The sequence below is a fragment of the Nelusetta ayraudi genome, unplaced genomic scaffold (assembly GCF_046127955.1).
Source record: "Nelusetta ayraudi isolate G7.1 ecotype Tasmania unplaced genomic scaffold, CSIRO-AGI_Nayr_v1 ptg000052l, whole genome shotgun sequence".
Classification (NCBI taxonomy): domain Eukaryota; kingdom Metazoa; phylum Chordata; class Actinopteri; order Tetraodontiformes; family Monacanthidae; genus Nelusetta; species Nelusetta ayraudi.
In genome coordinates, this window is record NW_027466102.1 from 4327217 (window position 1) to 4349696 (window position 22480).

The window sequence follows — 22480 nt, forward strand, 5'->3', positions numbered from 1 at the left end:
GGCTTTGATATAGTTGTTCCGTAATTGGCAAGTAAATTTTCACCCGAGCATGTTTTTTTTGTTTTTTTTTTGTCTCGTGTATTCCCTTCGCTCGCTTTAATTTGATCCCCGCCGCTAGGTAAAAAAGTGTCGGTCCTTTTCCTTTTGAGCAGGCAGGCGCCGTCACTCCAAGCAACGGATAAATGACATTTAAAATTATTTTGCCAGGGTTTGTCGGGGCATCTATTCATTCATTCACTCAATCATTCATTCATTTATTTCTTAATTTTTAAGAAAGAAAACATCCAAATATGCCGCTTCGCAAAAGACAATTGAATCCTGCCGAGGACTGACGTTTCCCTCATTTATTTTGCTCTATAATGGAGACATGAAAGCACGTAGAAATGGTGCCAGGCCGCCAGCATGACGAGATCACCAGTCAGCCCCCACCCCCCCCCCACCCGCCGGTGGGGATCCGTGCCCGTTGGCAGACGAAATTGCTCGGCGAAAGTCATGTTAATAGAGCCAATCTAAAAGCTGACAATGTCATTATTGTGGCGCCATTACGCCGCTATCAACACTCGCTTCGTAATGGTAAATTCACACCAACGATAGATAGATAGACGAAGGAAGAGGAGAAAAAAAAAAAAAAACACACGTGTCAGTTGCCAACTTGAGTCAAAGTCACCTAGAAACGCCCCAATGTTTCCCCCTTCAGCTCTTGCACTGTACACACAGCTTCGGAGTCATTGTTCGCTAATGAAGGCAGGAGCAGCGATCCAGGTCTTTGAGTCCTCTTTAGAGCTTGAAACAAACAGAGCAGGGCAATGTCCAGCCAGGACGGTGCAGCCGGGGCAAATAAAAGTTTTAGCTGAGCGAAAGGCGCCAAATTTCCACCCGCTTTTAGTCGTTGGCCTGAAAAGTTTTCCCGTGTCCAAATGCAGCAGAAGTTTTGGGCTGACAAACAATCTGCGAAAACCCTGCGTCGCACCTGCATCGCTAGCTGCTGAAACGAGGTGTCAACGGGTTCATTTGTGTGTGCTTATCTATATATGTGTGTGTGTGTGTGTGTGTGTGTGTGTGTGTGTGTGTGTGTGTGTGTGTGTGTGTGTGTGTGTGTGTGTGAGTGTGACCCGAACGTTATCTCCATTTCGTTCTGAAACTGGCGGTCAACAGCGTGACTCTCTGCGATGCTCTCAGGACTTCCCCCCGCTTTCATGCGTATCGGCTCGACAGGAGGAAGCAGCTTGTGATTTGCAACCGCTCAACGGCGGCTGAGAAAGCGAGCAGAATGAGTTCACAGCCATTGTTTACCCGCCTTCATTAACTACCTTCTTTAATTGCCTGTTGGCAACCAGGCTGGAATCAGAATAAAGCCCTCTCATGTCCTCCGTCATGCATATTTCATATTGCGCTCAAAAAGAGCTTGGGCGCTATTAATGTTAACTTTTTCTGAATGTGCTGAAGACGGTATTAATGATGTTAATGTTCAAAATGATTAACAGAATTTTTTTTTTTTTTTTTTGAAAATTTGTAAAATGACTTTTCGACTGAATATTCTTGGGTTTCGAAGCATTTTCTGCATTTTTTCTCAGTTCCTCTTTTAAAAGGAAATGTGGTACATCCGTAATGAGAATGAAAACAAAGTCAGGCAGTTATTTGAAGTACTGGCATGAATGTGCAAGATCATTTGCAGACAGTCAGGTGATGTGGTGGGGTTTGGTCGCACGCGCACCAAAGCTGGAGGTGCATCTCATAGTCAAGTCATGTCGGCCAACCAGAAGCTTGTAAAGGAAGAGAAGGCTGACACCACAGTGCAAGGGAGAAATCTGGGAAATCACAGAATAGGGAATATAAAGTTCATAAAATGCAAGAAAACACAATCTGAGTCTGCCTCTTGTGTTCAATGTATTTCGATGTAGTAAAAGATGCACATTTATCTGGATTGAAGCAAATAAAAAGAAAAAAACAAAACAAAAAAGAAACTCAAGCACCCAACAAATGACATCATGCAAAAAAGAAATGACACCGTCTGCCTGCTGGACATTTTATTTTGAAGGGCCGGCTGACCTAAATGTCTCCTTGCATGTGGACGTGAAGCAGAACCTGCGTCTATATATGAACAAAGCCTTAAGTTAAAAAGCTTTTCATTCAAATCATGTGGCGTTTCGACAATGTTGTATTTCCCTGTACGAGGCTTAAAGTGAAGCTGGCGAGTAATGGAAGTAATGAATGGCTCCACTTCGCTTGATTTTACCCTGCATAACCCTGTGACCCCGTTGCAGCATGTCACAGTTGTACCGTCTGTGTCTGTGCGCGCTGATTTTGCTCTCGCCGGGCGCGCTCACCCGTGTCCTCACCCGTGTCCTCTCTCCTCCTCTTCCTCCTCCTCCCCCTCCTCCCTCAGGATACCCGAGGGCCAGGTGGACGCGGGCTCCCTGGCGGCGGGACGGCTGCGCTCCTTGGAGGACCAGTTGACCCGCGCCAAGCAGAAGATCCACAGCTTCCAGAAGCTCACCGGAGACGGTGAGTTCTTTTTGGCGGGCGGGGGAGGGGTTGGGGGGGAGGTGGTGTAGCAGCATTGGCACAGATCTGGGAAGCATGAAAGGATGGAGCTCAGAGTGCATGGCAGGAGGGGAGGACAAGAAAACGACAGAGTGGAGAACTCCTGTCTGGACGTGGGGGGAGGTGTCGGTACAGAATCTGTCTGGGGCTGCGGAATGTGTCCGGGGTCCTACGGCAACTCTATTAGGACAAACTACATCGCAGTCGGATATATAGATAGAAAAGTAGATTGATAGATGGGTATAATCATCTGTATATGTATGTGTGTGTGTACATATACATATATATATATATGTATGTATGTATGTATGTATGTATGTATGTATGTGTGTACATATACATATATGTATGTATGTATGTATGTATGTATGTATGTATGTACGTGTGTATATATATATATGTATATATATATATATATATATATATATATATATATATATATATATATATACACATATATTTGTGTGTGTAAATGTATATATATATGTGTGTGTGTAAATATATATATATGTATATATATATATATATGTATATATATATATATATGTATATATATATATATATATGTACATATATATATATATATATATATATATATATAATTATAGAACGATCGAACAATAGATGTTTACAGACTGTAAATAGATAGCTATCTATCTAACTATCGTTCATTTTTTCCATTTGTTAGTTTGATCGCGATGTACTTGCCGTATGTGATGTCATTGGTCGGTGTCCGGCGACTGCCGACGACGTCACATACGGCAAGTCTATTAGGACAAAGTACAGCGCGGTCGAACGAACAAACGGGAAAAAAATTAACGATAGTTAGTCGGATACCAATCTGTCTATCTATGGTTGAACAGACCACTGTAGCTCACTGGCAACCTCAAGAGGGGGGGGCGCAAGGGAAAGACGCTATAATGAAATGTAACCACTTGATGTCGTAGGAACTCGGACACATTCCGTTTCCCCAGATTCTGTGTATCTGGAATCTGTATACAGATTCTGTACCCACAGAGGCAGTGCATCAACGCGCAGCGATGGCGTCGCCAGGTGAACGGGGGTGAAATGGGGGTGTGGGGATCGGGGGGGGGCGAGCACGTGTGAATGAAGTGGAAGCGGGGGGAGGGGGGGAGCCGGCGCAGCAGAGGGCGGCGCAGGGTCACCGGCTCTCTCCATCTCGCCGCCGGAGAAAAAGGCTAAGAATACCCTCAAGCTTCTTTTTTTTCTTTTCCTTCCCTCCCTCTCTCCCGTTGCCGAGGGAGGGAGGGAGGGAGGGAGGGGGTGAGAAGAGAGAGTGCCAGATAGTAGGAAGTTAACAGAGGAAAAAAAAACAAAAAAAAAAGATTTCCCCTCCTCTTCCATCTCCACCTCCACCTCCGCCTCCCGCTCCAGGCTGTCCTTCCCTTCCCCTCCACTCCCGCTTTTTGGTGGTTGTTGTTGTTGTTTTGTTTTGTTTTGGGTTTTTTTTTTACTCTCCTCAGAAACCAGAGCAGGCAGCTGTGTTATACATGTGGGTTACTCCACATTGTTTAGCCCGCCTGGCGTATTGAGTTCCTTCCTGTTGTTACACAGAGAGAGAGAGAGAGAGGAAAGAGATGGAGAGAGAGATGGAGAGAGGGGGGGGGAGCCACGAGGCACAAAAACAGTGATCAAGTGCTCCTCAATTGAGGCCAACACAACACCCGGGGACAGAGAGGAGAAAGTTTAGTGGTTCCCTTCCAAAAGCCTGCTTTGTTTGTAACCTATTTCCACTAATTCTCTGACACCCCTCCCCAAACAAAACCCTTTCATCGCCGCCCTCCTCCCAGCTCCACTTTGTGCCACGACTCGTCCCTTTCGATCGAATCCGTGCCTCAAAGGTTACGCAAGCTGGTCGTTGTGCGACGTGGCTGAGCTATTTTTTTTTTTTTTTTTCCTTCTTCTTTCCCCTCCACCCTCTTCCAGGCCCGGGTCCCACTCAGGAGGAGCTGCGGAGGAGGGTGGAGAACGGCGTCAAGGAGTTCTGGTATTTGGTTCGCAGCGAGGTGAAGAAGCTGGCCAGCGTGGAGCCCGGCGAGAGGCAGAAGTACGCCGACGCCCTCCTGCAGGACCTCGGACACCAGGAGAGGTGCGAAACAAAGAGTTTTGGACACAGCTTCTAGTGCAGTGTTATTGCTTTATCTTTGCTGCGTCCTACGAATGATGCTGGATCATATGACTGAAGACATCAAATATATAAGCGAGATTTACAGAATTTTCAAGCAAAGAAAACAGAGTTAAAAAAAACTCTAACAAAAAAAAAAAATTATATGAAGAGAGGCTATTAAAGAATAATAAAGAAACATGCTGTAAACACTATTTTACACATTGTTTATTCTCCCTTGAAAGATCAAAAAAAAAGAAAAAGAAGTTCTCAAAAAATGTAAAATTCACAGTATGTTGTGCACATAATTTACAAAATATGTGTTCATTCATAATTTTGATGCCTTCATTGAGAATCTATAATGTAAATAGTCATAAAAATTAGAAAAAAGAAGAAATGCCATTAGATTCGAAGGTGTGTCCAAACTATTGACTGGTAACGTCGTCATTACCAGTCAGTGCCAACTTTAAAAAGTCTGCAATGTGACCAAAATCACAGAGTCAAAACCGCACGCTCCTCGACCAATGTTCAGGAAATGATGGAATGCACCTGAAATGCACTGTGACCTTTACAGGCGAATTGTCTTTGACCTTCTCTGAACTTTTCCGTGCGCGACTCTTCAATGTTTCAGTCCCCACTGCGTCACATGCTGCCCTCTTAACAAGGCGACTGGCCGCAAAAATCACAACCACACGTCTGAACGGTGACCTCCGAGCGCTCTGCTTCCATGATAAATTCCCATTCGAACGGTCCCCCCTCATTGCGCCGTTCACGTTTTCTGACATCACAAGACCAAGAAAAAGGTCCCATGACAATTTCAGAGAGAGGTTGACATTTTTCGGTGGCAACACCGCCACTATTGTCAGCCTTTGTTTCGGTATTCTTTAAGACGGGAAAAGAAAACGCATGCGTCTACTTGAGCGCCCTGCCCTTTGTGATGTCATGTCACTGGCATCGTGACCTTTTTTTTTTTTTTTTTTTTTTTGACATTTTCCATAAATTCCATCCCAAAGTGAGCAACCGCCTACCTTTTTGTGAGTGGTGTGTTCCCAGAAATCAAAACGAATCCCCCTGGTGTTCAACTGACATCAATGTCAGGATGATTAATGTAGGAAGAGGTGCTGAGCACTGATTAAATTAAAAGATGACAAAAAAGAAATTAGCCTTGCGCAAGTATCGATGCTTGCAATATTTTAGTTTTACTTTTTAGGGTTTTTTCCTTCTTACCTTGTACATAGATAAACCTTGAAACCAAAGCAATTTTCAAGATTTCTTTTTTTTGATTTCACCAAAATAGCTGCATTCTTGAATGCGTAATTCCATCAGGTAGGCAAAAATAAGAGCTGACGCATTGCAAAAAAATACCTCTTTACTATATTACTCGTCTTTCATAGTATTGTGAGACACCAGCCGATGCTCTCTGTGTGCTCTTATGGCCCACGTTTTTTTCCTCGTTGGATGCGCAGGAAAGTAAAAGTGTGTGGCTGCGGCTGGTCTGCTCCCTGCTCTCTCTCCCTGCAGGCACAGTAGTGGGCGGCCAAACAGTCGCTCGCCTCGCTGACCGTCCGACCGGCTCGCCGGCTGAGCGGTGACACAGCAAAATGTCGCATTGTTTCACTGGCGCGGCCCGCAGGAGGGTATTACGGTCCCGCCCCAGAAATAAAAACCGACGCTATTGTGTTTTGTTATAGCAATAAAAGCACAGCAGCGACATGACAAACATCCCACCTTACGACGTAAAAGCCTGCAGAAGTTATATTTTTTATTGTCAAAATGATAAATATATCTGGGTGTAACGCAATAAAGCTGGTCGTGATTTGTCAACCCGTGTGTTTAATAGCTGCAGATTATTGCCGAGGCTCAGCCCGGAGCCTGAAGTCGTAACATTAAAAGCGGTATATAGTAATTATTAGCGTGAATGCCAATAATCCCCTGTATTTTTGTACTTGGAACGCTAGTATCACAATTTAAATTATGCCGTTACTCGAGAATTTTGACCTTTTTAGGAACATGAGTAGTCCACTGTTGCAACAGTAAAAATGACACGTTCTTAATGTGATAATTTGCTGCATACACTTTGGGAAGGAAAAAATGCATTTTAAGGTCGAGGCTTTATCACTGCAGCAGGGAATTTCTCAGGTTAAATCCTTATCTGCATGGTGGGGCAGCAACATGATGCTCTAAAAGGGCTCTCAGTTGTCCCCTAATTCAAGAAATCCCCTAGTAGTGCGTGACAGCAAGGCTTTTGAAGAAGAAACATCAAGGAGTTGCATTTCATTATAGCGTCTTTCCCTCTCCCCCTCTTGAGGTTGCCAGTGAGCTACAGTGGCCTGTTCCCCCAAACCTGGATACCTGTTACAGAGTCACAACAACCTTGTCGTCCTCGCTGCTCACTGAAACGTGACAGCAAAGTGTGCCGCTGTTGCCAAGAAACAGAGGGCAAAGGTCACGCTCCCTCCCGTCACCTGGCCAGTGACGGCAAGGGCGTGAGGGAGGGCCCGGCTGAGCCAAACGCTTCATTGTAATCCCACTCAAGTTCTTCACTGCCGTCATTGTCTTAGTCCCCGCAGCCTAAGCGGCTTTGCCGCAACTGACTCCCAACCCCTTGACACACAGACTTGCATGCGTAGTCTCCCGGCTTGCTTCAGCACTCATGGCAGAGGCCGGCAGGAGCAGCAGAAAAAGTGTTTGACTCCAACAAATTCCACTTTGTTCGTTTGAATTCTGCAAGCTAGGTCCTGTAGCGAGGGGAAATAAAAATGCAGCAGTTTAGGAAAGATTGCGGTTACTTACCTGCTCTCCTAATTAAAGCAAAGCGTGATGCTGTAGCTCGCAGTTTCCCAAACGTTCCCCATTAATCGAGTAGTTGGACATTTAATGACCTGGAATGGGAGGTAAAGAAAATTAACAGCTTTTTATTTACATTCGTATGCAATTGAGCAGTCAGAGCAGTCAGGAGCCCAAAGAAAGAGGAAAAAAACAACAAGAGCATAGACAAAGATTCACACAATCACTGCTTTATCAGGTAAAATGTTCAATTACATGTTAACAGCCAAACAGCCAATCACATGGCAGCAGCTCGGTGCGTTTTAGACACCTCGACGTGGTGAAGCTGCCCTGCTGAAATTTAAAGCCAGCGTCAAAACGGGGAAGAGAGGCGGACTGAAGTAACCACGTCTCAACCGTCTCGAGGGGTTCACAGAGAAAAAGGCCCCAGGAAGTGAAGATATTGAGTGGGTGGAAGTTTGGCGGGGGCAAGTGTGGTCGGAATGCGGTCAGAATGGCCAGACTGGTCAGAAACCACAGAGAGGCAACAGGAACTCAAAATAGCTCTCTGGTTACAGCCGCGGTCTGCTGATTAGCATTTGTGAATGCACAACATGTCCAACCTCAAAGCAGTCAGCCACTTTATTAAGTGCGGCGTACTAGCAAGGCGTACCTAATCAAGCGGACGGCGTGGGTGTGCATGCGTGCGTGCGTGCGTGCATGCTTGTGTGTGCGTGTGTGAATTGATAACACTGAATGACTCCTGAATATCTAACAGGAATATAAAATGAATGCAAAAACAGAATGTGACCTGATGCCTCGCGCCTTAATGCAGGTGCAGAGTGTATCAGGGCCGGTGTGAAAAGGTTGGAACGAGCACTGTTTTAGGTTCTGGAGATAAAAGAGCCGACGGTCTCTTCGCACGGGTGTAAAAAGCCAGAATGTACAATGAAAGGCTGTGTGAGTGCGAGTGTGTGGTAACTAACACTGGCTCGACAGGGTACAGTTTCGATTAGCACCACGACTATTCCTGGACACCTTGTGGTGAATCGTATTGTGTTAGCAAACATTCCGGAAGGTGCCGATGGCTAACGAACCAACTATTAACCACTTTCATCCCCTGTCGAAGTCGACCGTCCTCCTTCCCACCTTCGACCTAGCCGCCTCTCCAACTGGACAGGTGGTGGCGCTCTCCCGGCGACGCGAACCCCTGAAATCCCTCCGTCGCTGCGCCGCCCGTGCCACCGAATCCACGCTCGGCTGCCAAAAACCGCCGCGCCAGCCTCCGCCGCGCTAGCCAATTTGAAGCGGCGGGCGAGCCAACAAGCGCCACGCGTGTCCAAGATGACAAACGGCGGCGGGCGCCACCAAAGAATAGACTTGGAAGCGCACAGGAACTGAAGTGCCATTTCTTAGCGGCTGAGAGGTGTTTTCCTCGTCCCGCTGCCAAATCCCCTGGCCGTGTCTGCTGATTTCTTCCACTCTGGCAGTGCAGCAGTGGTGGGAATATCCATCCAAATAGCAATAATAGCGATGTGGATGTTGGTATCGGTAGTGATCGATATTAGTGGAATGAGATCAATATCGCAATTGTAAAAACTGGTTACTTGTGTATGCATTTTTTTTTTTTTTTTTTAAATACTCTTTATCGCTATCACATTTTATTCACACATTGTACATAGTATAGAAAATCAAAATAGAATGTGAGTAAGTGTACCACTCAGTGATTGTGAGTGAGCTGTGAGTGAGTTGAACCAATTTAAAGAAAATAACAACAAAAACCACTCCTAGAAATACTAACTAATTATTTAGTTTCCTTATACTATAAAACAAAACAAAAAAAAATGCATTTTGACTCTTGTTCCACCTAAGAAAATTAATTGATTGATTCAATTAATTTAGGCTTAATACGTAAACATTTTTTCCCTCGTCAGTGTCTCTCTATTCATCTCAATATAAGGAACAAACATCCTCGAAAAAGAAAGAAAAAAACCCAGACACTGAACACACAAAACCAAAACCAAAACAAAGCTTGTGTGTATACTTACTTGTATAAATTCATTACTATGTGTTTAAACTACTATAGAGTTGGAATGGAATGCTTTTTGGTTTTTTTTGGTTTTTTTCGTTTTTGTTTTACATCTCATAAAATGATTTTGACAATAATTCAGATCAGCAAAAAAAACAAACATCCAGCTCGTTATGGAGACTTCTTTTGTAAAGGTGTGAAAGGCATTAAATAATGAGGGCAAGTTTTTTGCATTTACCTATTATGCCCAATTTCTGTCCTGATCACAAAATACTCTTAAAGAAAAATGAACATTCATTCAGAATTTGCAATTTGGTTGAGCAGTCCTTGTAATTGAAAAGTATCGGCATGGTTTCCATATTGGCGAAACTGGCCCTGTATTTATTTGGTATCAGATCAATACTAAATCTTGCAGCATCGCACACCACCACCGTGCACCGGGTACCGGTGTTCAGGGGTTTTTCTCTCTATAGCGCATAGGTGTCAAAACTCTGGCCCGTGGGCCAAATTTGGCCTGCAGTGTAATTTTATTTGGCCCGCGAGGCCAATACAGAATCACCAGCTAGAGCTGGCCCGCCGCTATTATACAGCACATGTGCGACTCATACTACAAATCCCAGAATGCCCTGCCGATATTCCGGCAGACCGTTTACTTTAACAAACTATAATTAACATTTTCTTGGTGCACTTTTTCTTGTTACTCCAAAGCATTGAATGCTTGGACGTTCATTGAAGGATATTATTATTAGTTAATTAGTTTATTATTATTTTATTTTTAAATGTATTATTAGCCCATGGAAAGGTTACTATTGACATTTAAATCAGAAGGCAGCAAATTAAAAAGAGGCACACAGTTTTTATTTACATTTTATTTATTTTGATGAGTTTAAAGTTGAGTTGTGTGCAATATGAAGCTATTTATTGTTTAATTTTAAGCTTCAGGTTGAAGCAAAACTTGTTGAGTCCACAAAAAAAAGGTTCACCGTTCTATCTGGGGAAGATTCTTTCAGTAAATATCAATGTTGGCCCACGACTTTGTCCAAGTTTTACATTCTGGCCTCACTGTGTATTGGAGTTTGACACCCCCGCAGTGGCAGGTTCGTTCGCGCTCCCCACTCCTGACCCTCCAATACATCCGATCGACTCCCTGGCGTCTGTAGCGGGGGCGGGGGGGCCGGACGAGCAGCGCCGCCGTCTTAGTCACGCCGCGAGGGCGCCGCCACCTCACGCTCGAGCGTCTCTGAGTGTGTTTGCAGAAGAAGTCGCAGCAGCACAGGATGTGACTGATTTGGGTCAAAGAAGTGAGTAACAAATTAAGCTTGCGCAAGTCAGGGCACGCGCCTGTGCGCGTGACATGTGCTGGCGCCTTGCCCTCCGTCGCATTGCATCGGAGCTGGCGGGCATGTTTGGATGCCGGCTTGCCTGCGACTTGGCAGCGTGTGACAAGGACACAAATTCTCCGTCAGAGTCTCGCAGACGACGACGAGACCTAATCCAGAAAAGAAGAGCTGAACAACCAGAAAAGGCCTCGGCGTCGCAAGGCGGCGTGACAGAAGTGACAGTTGTTGTGTTGTGTGTTCGTTTTTTTTCTTCTATAAATACCCTGCAAGCGGGCTCAGACTCGTCGTAAAAACATGCGCCGCGTACTGTCAACAGCAGCTTCCTGGTGCCAAGTGCAAAAGTGCAAAACTTGTGCTCAAAAATCCGAGTGTTTGGATGCGCGAGCCGGAAGAAACACCAGCGAAGGGGATCCGGCCTCGTGTTTCGGGCCTCGGTGTCTCCAGCTGGACAGAAATGTGCTCACATACTTGAGACACTTGAGATACTTCCGTTATCGGGGTTTGTCTGTGGGTAATAAGTAGAGCGACTCTTCCTATTTTCTCGCCAGACGCGGAACTCTCAGTCGAGACCTTTAGCGAGTAAAGAGCTTATTTATAACACTGCTGGAGTAAGTATAATGTTTAGAAAGCGGACGCAACTCCTCGCTGAGGTCATGAAATCAGCAAGTGCGAGTGTGAACGTTTCATTCAAGGTTCTGTTCCTTTTTTTTCTACCCATTCTCAAGCGTTGTAGCATAAAAAGGCATATCTTCTTTATCTCTGGATAACAGCATTTTTACCCTTAGAGTGATTCTAAGTCAGACAATATCAAGGTGGATTGCATGGCGCTGATCTCCGAAGGGTGGAACAGCTGGAGAGGTTTTCTTTCGCGACATCACAAAGGGCAAATTTTCATTCCCCGAATGTTTTCCGGCAAAAATGAGCAAGCGAATGGTGGAAATGGACTTTTTAATTTTTTTTTTAAGGGACTTTTCTCATTTCCATGTAACGGTAGCGTGTAGTCAGAAGACATGCGGGACATTTAAACAGGCACCTCTTTAGGATATTGGACTTTCAGAAAGAAAAAAAAACGTCCACTACCTGTCTGTAGTTCAGACAGGGTCACTTTGTCAAAAATAACAATTTATTACACATCAACACGTAGATTTGGCGGTATGGTTCTGCTTGGGGTCCCCCTGCCCTTCCGCGCAAGCATGCAAGGAAGCCCGAGGCGGGAAGCCCTTCCCGCCCTTCACGAGCCATCGTGAAAAGGCGATGCAGGGAGCCCAGCGGCAGCAACTACGAACCAACCCTGCAGAACCAGAGCTACAGAGAGAAATGTTAGTTTCAATCGTGATGGAGGAGCAGGGGAGGAGGTGGGTTGTTCGATCGCCGGTGAAGAAGCAGAGGAAGATGATCAGTTGGGGTGGCTTTAAAAAGGGCGCTTCTAAAGAGGCTGACCAATCGGAGCTGAGGGAAGTGATGTAAGCCTACAGCTAATTAGGGTCACACGGCTGGAATACTAATAGGCGACGTCATGCCCTGTCAGAACTAACGCTTCGCTCGATTTGAAGAAGCATACACATGTTTTGCATGTTGAAAGGTAAGAGAGTTTGGAGGGGAAAGAATCAAAATATATTCAGGTAAAAAAAAAAAAAAAAATTAAGTGACATGGCTATCGCCGCTAACTCCTGTTTCCGTTGTTGTCCTTGTTTGACTTATTAGATTTCATCGTCTGTCACACCTTCAAATCTTTTAAGGGTGCGTATAGGCGCGTATGCGTACGCAGTAATTAGGCATAAAGCTTGATAGCACAATGATTCCAATGACGTTAGTCGAAGGTCAGGTACTGTAAAGCCCCCGCAGCGTTACGATGCATCTGGGGTGGATGGCAACCTGCCAGGTGCTAAAACAGTAAAAGTAAGAAGAAAAAAAAACAAAATATAAAAGGAGAAAAAAAAAAACAATCAGCGGAAAGAGGCTTCATACAGCTCGCCTGATGTGATGATAGTCTCCCGACGCTATCGGGTCCCGAATGGGTTTGAAAAGACATCATCGTATCCGTCTTTAAGTCGATACCTTCACTCTGGGGATTTGCACTGACGCTCTCGGTTTAGCTGCCACAGTGCAGACATGTAGCTTTATGAGGGGGGGAAAAAATGTCTTTTCAAATCAATTCTGATTCTCTGGGCTTGTGGGGATTTTGTGTTTCGCCGGGCAGGGCGCTCGGGTTTTATTTATGTATTTGTGTTTGTTTTTGTGGTTTGTTTTTTTTTGTTTTGTTTTGTTTTTTTACCTTCTGTAACAACTCCCCGACGGCTCCGCCGACTGCGCCGCTACGAAGTCGAAAAAGGAAGGAAAAACGAAAGGCGTTGTATGGGAAGAAATTTCCGCCGACTGCTCGCTCGCTCGTCAGCGCACGGGAGGTTGCAGATAATGACTGATTCTTCTATTTCTGGGTGAACCGCTCCTCAGAGGACACAGGGTCATACGTCCCGTCATCCTCTCAAGTCGTCGCTAATATGTTTATACTCTGCGGGGCCGCGAATTTGGGCGCAGCTCCGAGCCTCCAGAGAATAGCAGGCGCGCCGGATACCGTCAGGGCGCTAATGAGCGAAGAAAGGCGCGCGTGTGATCTGGAAGAATTAAAAAAAAAAAAAAAAAAAAAAGGACATTGGCGGCAGCGCGTTAAGTGAAGACAGCTTGGCACCGACCAAAGTCTGGGAGATGTGCTTAACCCAGGCCTCATCTGGGAGAGCGCGCTGGTGTTCTAACTATCTTTTTTTTTCCTTTGGGCAAACAAAAAAAGCACAACAAAAGGTGCCGCTGAGAATTACTGCTTGAAGCTGTTGGCTCTGGACAAATGGAAAAAGTTTTGTTGTTTTTTTAAAAAAAAAAAAAAAACTCCTGTGTCTGCAGGTCCATCATGACGGACTTGTACTACCTCAGCCAGGCGGACGGAGTGGGAGAGTGGAGAGTGAAGGAGGCTAAAGACCTGTCGGACCTGGTGCAGAACAGAATCACGTACCTCCAGGTATGGGCACACGCGAGGGCATTGGGTGGGGTGGGGTGGGGGAGGGGAGGTTGATGGCCACGTCTCCCTGCGCAACTATGGAATTTCATATTTAAAAAAAGAAAAATCCCAAGTCTGGGTAAGTACGGGAAATGTGAAGCGGTGTTATGGAAAATTGTTCAGGTTCGCAGGAGTTTGCAGACTGCGACCACCGTGCTTGTTTTCTGGAGATATGAAATTAAGGGTTTCTAGGGAAAAAATAAACGCCGTCTGCGGCCAAACGGGAAAAAGGTGTTTGAGAGGGAGAGGGAGAGAGAGAGAGAGAGAGAGAGAGCGTGTCACTGTGCGCAGTATCATTGCCACGCCGTGACACTGTTACCGTCTTGTTTGGATCTGTTGCTGCTGTGACACCACGAATTTCCCCCCACGGGGGATCAATAAAGTCTATTTAATTCAATTCCAAATTCAATTCAATGTCCTGGAAAACTCCAGCTCCATCCCTCCGACCCTCCGACCCTCCGACCCCCTCCATCCGGCGTTTCACTCTTCGCGCCGACCTCCAGACAGGCGGCAGAGTCGCAGGGGTCACAGTTTATCGACTTTGTTGTCGCACGATCCGGGGCGGAAAAAACAAAACAAAAAATCGATTGAATTTTCAAATCCATCAAAACGCTAGACTGCTGACAAACAAGGATGCCGGATTCCTGCAACGCGCACAAGCGTCCGAGAAAAATGGCACGTGCAAACATGACAGCGACGCACGTGCAGGGACGCAAGCTAGGCGACCAGCACGGGACAACCAGCTGCAGAAACTCCCGACCCGAGAACTAGAATAGAATAAAATAGAATAGTATCCCTTTATTAATCCCGCATTGGGCAAATTTACATAATTACCGCAACAATATGGGGCCTTTGTGTGTGGAGTTTGCATGTTCTCCCCGTGTCTGCGTGGGTTCACTGCTGGTTCTCCGGCCTCCTCCCACAGCCCGAAAAACATGCATGTGAGGTGATTTGGGAACTAAATGATCTAATTATATCTAAACATAACACAAATTGTAAGGAAATTTGTGTTTGGTAGATTATTCCTTTGTTGTAACAATGTTTTTTTTTGGAAATAAATGTTCTATCCATGGAAAGCCTGTTTATTCCCCTTTTAAATGGTGCCACACTTGTAAGGGTGTGGGGTGAGCAGCTGAGCTAAGCATCTTGGTTGCGTCCATGTAAAAGTGCAACAAATCTTCTCTGCCGAGTTTATGTCTATATCTATATAACGGTCTACCTATCTATATCTATATGTTTATCTAATTAAATATCTAAATTGACCACAGGTGTGTGTGTGTGTGTGTGAGAGAGCACTGAACTGGCCACTTGTCCAGGGTGTCACCCTGCCTTCGCCCTATGACAGCTGGGAGAGGCTCCAGCAGAGCCCCGCCTCCCTGAGCGCAGGAAGTAGCGGGTATTGAAAATGGATGGATTTATTGGGTGAGAAAGACAAACAAACAAACAAGATATTTAAATCGTATGGACAGTTGGACTGAGGGCTGGGCGATTTTGGACGAAAATAAAATCGCAATTTTTTTTCCTCTGAAAACTGACAAAAAAAAAACCTAGAGGCGCCAACGCGAGAGGAAAATCAATTTTACGATTTTCCTTTTTTTAACATCGACTTCAGTAAAAAAAAAGAAAAAAAATCAGATTTCGAATCGCACAGCCCTCGTTGGACTATCTACAGTATATTGACAGATAGATAATTGTTTATATACACCTTTGTAAATGAGACTACGACATCCGTTCACGCTCGGCCTTCTTGCACCTTCAACCCCCTCCTCCCACATCCACCACCACCACCACCTTTGGGTGGGGCCCCCTGCGCAACCACGCCGGGGCCGCTGCAGCATTAATGAGCCGGTGTGTTTGATGAAGAGAGCCCAGTCAGTCTGGCTGGGCGGGGACGGCGCCGCTAACAGCTGCTGTCACCACCGCTGAGGGATCACACCGCTCCACCAGCTGCCGTCGCTAATTCATCACACACACACACACACACACACACACACACACACGCACGTGCGCAGGGAGAGTCGCGCACAGATGGATTCGCCCGCACCTTAGCCAGCCATTGGCAAACGCTCGTGCACGCTCAGGCGGATGATTGATGCAAAGAGATGCCCTGTGTACCACGCGCGCACGTACACACACACACACGTGCACTAACGTCTATATGCAGACACAAGACAGGTTCCTCCTGCAGCCTCAGCCACCCGCACCAGCCCCTCCCTTCACTCCCGCTTCGACCGACTCCCGTCCTCCACGTCCGCTCCATCTCCCACAGCCGTCACAGCCAGCTCCGTTTTTTTTTTTTTTTTTTGCCAGCATTTTACCGTGCATTACACAATAAGGCATCAAAATCCCAGAGACCCTTGTCAGTGTTGCTCTGCGCCCTCGCTGTCCCCCCACGAGAGTCTCCGTAAGGTTTGCTCCAGGGCAACGACACAGACTAAGGAGGCTGTCGTCTACTAACACTTCTCTCTCTCTCTCTCTCCTCTCTTCCATATCTTATCCAGCTTCTTTTTCTTTTTTTCTTTTTTCATCCTCTTCCAGCCAGGCTCGTATTTGTGCAGGTCCGCTATTTGAATTTCGCAGGAGGGAAGCCGAACTCGGCTTGGAAACAATAGAAGAGAGACAACTAGAGAATCCGGAATGTCAAAATGGAAGATTGTCTGAATATCGTGGACATCTGATTCATTGAAAAAATAAAAATCACAGTTGAAATGACAAAAGGAAACGAGCACCTGCAGGCCGGTGACGTGCGATTCCTGAACCAATCGCTATTGTGTGACTGCTGTTGTAACTGCACGTGTTGCTGCTTCACAGTTTCACGTGTCATATGACGTGTTCACAAAGTGGACGTGTGTGCACGTGTCCACAAAATTGCACAATTCATTTTCAGAAAATATATGTTTCTCCATTGAAACTGTTGCTCTTTTATTTTTTATTATTATTATTTTTTTCTCAAAATGAAATTTTTAATTTTCAGATGACTGGATTTTGTGCAAATCAGTAGGGGACTGGGAGTGGGCGGAGCTTGTGTGCAACATCGGTTTCCGGACAGTCTGGGCAGCCTACTCAATGACTCAAATGATTCAAAATCTCAATTTGAAAAACGTATGTTCGAGCGACTCATGCAAACTGGAGTCAGAATCGAAGAGTTCCCCATCATTGGACTGCAGCTTAAAAGTTTTGTGTGTTGATGCTACATGGCACTGGTACATTTAAGTGTTCATACTTGGAATGCACCGATACCAGTTTGGGTATTGGTACCGACACCAGGGTTTGAGTATTTTACTTGTACTTGTAAAATATGTGCCGATACCACAACATTGATACCAGTTGTGGATGCATGAATACAACAATTTTGTTTAATTTGTGTTTATACTACAGTGAAACTTGTGACAGTCGCCCACGTTCTAGAAAGACATGGTAGGGAATGTTGTTCAATTAGCATTTGTGGGGGGGAAAAAATCTAAGTAATTCTATAATGTGTAATGGCCTTATTAAGTTCTCTGTATCAGTATCTGTGAGTACTAGTACTCTACTTGTTCTGTAAAAAAAAAAGTAGTATCGGTCCATGTTTTCAATGTAGTCCCAGCAGGCCTTGCTAAAATCTTTTGTTATTTAGTATTGCTGTGTCAACTGTCGCTGTGTGCACCAACAGGAGGAAGCCTCAGGCTGCTGCCGCTGCCCGGCTAAATTCACCATGAAAATATCCCCTTTGCTTGACAAATGCTTTCCATCGGACAAAATGCTAAACATCATATCCAAAGTTCTGAAGACATGCTCCTTCCTTGTGTAACAGGCTTATATCTGAGGAAGGAAAAGAGGCATAAATGATTTCGCCACCTGGGCACCACAGGTTGTTTCTATTGGCCCCGTTCGGCTCGTGAAGGCAGGAATGAATTTTAATCCACTTGCTGCAGGCCCGAAATGAGACATTTTCATTGTCTGGGTTTTTCCCTGAAACCGATTCGCAACCACCTTTTTGGCGTCTTTTTAGCGTTGCCCGACCAAGGCCTGCGCACACGTGTCGGCCGGCCGTTCTCTTTGAACCGACTCAACCAAGCGTCTCGCTCTTTTCAGCCTCATCGCCGCCAACCAACCAGGAAGTGTTTTACAGTCGCAACCAAAAAAATTCTGTTTTTTTTTTTTTTTTTTCTCGCGCAGAACTTGGAACTCCTCCTTTCTTTCTGTCCTCCTTCCTTCCGTCCCTGCCTTTGCCTTGTTCTTTTCCCCGTCTCTCTTTGTCCTTCCATCTCTTTCCCCACTTCCCTCCTCCTCTTCCTCTCCCTCCTCTCCCCACCCTGCCAACGTGTGATAGGCAGCATTAGCCGCTGGGCGCCGCACGGCCTGATTACTGTGAACCATCCGCAGCTGCAGCAGCCTAATAAGGAAAACACTCCCATCAGCCTCCGTAATTGCTGTTTAGGAAGCTGGCTGGCACGAAAGCTGGCGACCGGGAAGCGACTGACGGCGGATCGTTGAGGACGCAGTGTGTGCGACTTTTTAGTATTTTTCCCCTCCGATTGTGAAGAGAGAGACCCCCGTTTCTTCTCTTTAGTGCCTCTAACTCGGCATTCTTCCCCTCCCTCAGACGCCTCTGATATCCAGGCTAATTTATGAGACAAGGCCAGGGTGTCGGAGAGGAAGAGAGCTATGAAATGAAATGAAATCGCACCAGTAAATAAACGGGCGAGGGAAAGCCATGAGCGGAGGGGTGCAATTACAGCGGCACGAGGAGGAGGAGGGGGCTTGCAAAATTCGACATTGTGCTTTATTGTTGGGAGGGAGAAACGCTGAAGCGAGCAGTCGAGTCCGTCCCGTTGACGCTTCCTCGTGCGTTTGTCTTTCCCGAAAGAAGTTATTTCCAGTTTTACCGCGTTAATATTTCAGTAAAATAACGTTCAGGCAGGGAGTGAATTGCGCTTCCCGCTTTAATTAGGTCCGTTATTGAGTACAGACTTACGTGTACATATATATATATATATATATGTATGTGTATACATATATATATATATATATATGTATACATATACATATATATATATATATATATATATATGTATATGTATATATATATATATATATATATATATATACATATATATATATATATATATATACATATACGTATATATATACATATATGTATATATACATATACGTATATATATACATATATGTATATATACATATACATATATATATACATATACATATATATATACATATATGTATATATACATATACATATATATATATATACATATAGATATAGATATAGATATGTATATATATGTATGTATATATATATATGTATGTATATATATATATGTGTATGTGTATATATATATATATATATATATATATATATATATATATATATGTGTATGTGCATATATATATATATATATATACATATATATATATATACATATGTATGTATGTATATACGTATGTATGTATATATATATATGTATATATATGTATATATATGTATATGTATATATATGTATATATATGTATATATATATATATATATATATATATATACATATATATATATATATATATATATATATACACACACATATATATATATATATACACATATATATGTATGTGTGTGTATGTACATATATATATAAATATATATATATATATATATATACACACACATATATGTATATATATATATATATATATACACACATATACATAATATACATTAATCCGGTTAATTTTCAAAATAATTTCAAAATACCTCAATGTTTGAGGGGTTTTTTTTTGGAGAGTATCTGGACAGTATAAGTATGTAATTGTTTTGGAACGTTCCAATGAAAGTAAAAGTAGAATATTTCCACAAAGGAATTATTATTTTCCTCTCTAATTTTTCCTATTGTATAAAAAAACACAATAAATATCTTGTTAAGTTACAAATAGAGCAGGGTAAAAAACCTGCTATTAATTTTTGATTAATTGCAAGTTAACTCAGGACACTATGCAATTAATTGCGAAAAAACGACTGACAGCCCTAATATATATGTGTATATATACACACATATATATGTATGCATATATGTATACATCTGTTGCCATCGTGTTATCAACGTGTGCAATATACATATCAGAGAGAGCTGCTAGAGTCAGTCAGACTCGGTGTACCATCTGTTCGCACGGTGCTGCGCGCCAGTGCACATGCCAAACGCGCATGGAGTCGCGCCACCCTCGATGGCTGCCACCCTCGGAGATGCTCGTGGCTGAGGTTAGTCAGCAGCTAGGCAGGGAGCACGGACGCACAGGTGACTGAACCGAGTCCAAAAGTCAGGCTGACGGCTGAAAGAAGCTCTCTGATCAAGCATTCAGGACGGTACATTGACGTGGCGTTGGTTCACTGCCAATTTATCAGCTGCGCCAAGGTGGGCATGGGCTCGGTGAGCCCGCGTCTCTGAAGAGGATGCTTTATTGGTTGCGCACAAGCGGCGACGTGCGTTTGAGCCGTACCTGCTCTTACTAGAAGCACGTGGCTGCTGCTTACGGGCCACAGCCACCAGAGCTTCATCAGTGCATTTGGTCCAGGATGATGAAACTGATTGGGGATGTTTTTGATGTGGCCTGAATGGAAATAGATTTGTGTGTGTGTGTGTGTGTGTGCTGTGTGTGTGCATGCACGCGTGTGTTTTTCCTATGTCTGCATAATAGGCTCAGTCCCTGAGGTCCACATTAGAAGCACACCAAAAATAATATTCATAATACAAATATATTTAGATAAAATATAAAAGCATGCACACTATATTAGTTTTTTTTATCTATCGCATAATTTCACCCATTTCTTCAGAACATCTGTGTACCTGGAACATGAGGGGAAAGGTCACAGCTTTGTGTCTTCCAATGTTGATGTTGAATCTTGAACAGGGAGAACAAGATATTGTTTGAAAGACACCTGTGTCAAACCTCATTGAATACAACATGCTCTCAAAATTAATTGAAAGAAAAATCACACTTCAAGATGGAGTAAAAAAAACCAAAAAACAAGTCTTCCATGGAAACTGAAAGTCTTGACCTCACGCGACGGCTGTTTACACCGACGGCGTCTTACCCAGCTTCCCAATAGATGCAACACGTGCACGTTGCCAGGGCGACCAGGCTGCTCCTCTTGCGTTCTGCAGCCTCCGTTGCTCCGTCGCGTCTACACTGCAGCCGCATCGTGGCACAGCGTAGCTCCTCCACTTGGTAATGGCGGAGTTCAGCCTGATCATTTTTCCTACTCCCTTACGCGAGGCAAAAACCTTCAAAAGATTCCCTCGGCATGAAGGTGGAAGCTCGGGTGTGGCGAGATTTAAAAAAAAAAAAAAAAAAAAAAAAGGAGTGCAGCTGGTAAAAAGGCTAAAAAGCCAAATAGGAAATGGAGCTAACAGCTGTAAAATCACAGGGAGGTGCAGCAGAAGAGGAGCGGGCGGGCGGAGGGAGGGAACAAAGAAAACAATACCAGCCGCGTGTTATTACAAGAACTGAGAGGGGGAGCTCTGAGTGATACGAGACCAAGGTCAGGCAAGAATGAAAAGAATAATAATAATAACAATAATGTCGAAACATATTCTTCTGTGCCCGCCTCTCCTCCAGAATCCCCCGGACTGCAGTAAGGCAAGGAAGCTGGTGTGCAACATCAACAAGGGCTGCGGCTACGGCTGCCAGCTCCACCACGTGGTCTACTGCTTCATGATCGCCTACGGCACCCAGCGCACGCTCATCCTGGAGTCGCACAACTGGCGCTACGCCCCCGGCGGCTGGGAGACCGTCTTCCTGCCCATCAGCAACACCTGCACGGACCGCGCGGGCGCCACGGCCGGCCACTGGTCAGGTAGGCGCACGTTCGCCACAGTCACAGGCCGTCGGCAATTGCAGCAAAAAGGCTAAATAAGACAAAAGGTTTGTTTAGTTTGGTCCATCCTCACAACAGACAGGGTTTGGCCGGCTGCCCGTTTGCTCTGTGGTGACACCGTGGCGGCTTATCTGTCAGCAGCAGTTTGACGTTCTGTTTTTTTTTTTTTATTAATGTTGGGGCAGAGCGAGACGTGGCTTCAACGTGCTTCGAGCCACTCCTACCCCAGGGCGAAGGACACGTTGTTTTAGAATATTTATTTTTATAATTCGCCTCTACAACCAGCATACAAGCAGGTCAGGACTAGTGAATTTTTTTAGAAAATGCAAAAGTGAAAACTCTGAGTGCTCCATAGCGTGCAATCCATTCTCCAGACTAGAATGGCCCTAGTGGCCAGTAGGAACGTCATATAGACATGGGACCAAAACCCACGCGTCCATCTGATCCAAGTCTACGTTCCAAAGTGCCGAGACCCTGTCTTCAACTGGAAAGGCACAATTTCAGCTAATGGTGCACAAATCCAAACAATTTTTAAAGATCAACTCGAAAAAATCTGTATATGATGGTGGGTTGGAAATTTAGTACAACGTACGATGTACACTGTGATGATCAAATCTATTATTGGATGTGAAAATCAAAGCCTCAGTATTTATTTTTTTTAATGAATATTTCCTGTTGGGGTACAAAATTCCCAGAGAAACACTACAGAACTTGAATGGATTTTTTTTTTTTTTTTTTTTGCCCTTATTAT

At 44.5% G+C, this 22480-nt stretch overlaps 1 protein-coding gene across 1 annotated transcript in view; it reads left to right on the forward strand.

The window, feature by feature from the left end:
- fut8b (fucosyltransferase 8b (alpha (1,6) fucosyltransferase)) overlaps nucleotides 1-22480 on the forward strand; it is a 117925-nt gene that overhangs the window by 71352 nt on the left and 24093 nt on the right. Inside the window, exons 3-6 of the mRNA XM_076037635.1 lie at nucleotides 2387-2505; nucleotides 4492-4654; nucleotides 13703-13817; nucleotides 21471-21708. Of these exons, the coding sequence (XP_075893750.1) occupies nucleotides 2387-2505; nucleotides 4492-4654; nucleotides 13703-13817; nucleotides 21471-21708 (635 nt within the window). The remainder of the gene's footprint in view (nucleotides 1-2386; nucleotides 2506-4491; nucleotides 4655-13702; nucleotides 13818-21470; nucleotides 21709-22480) is intronic.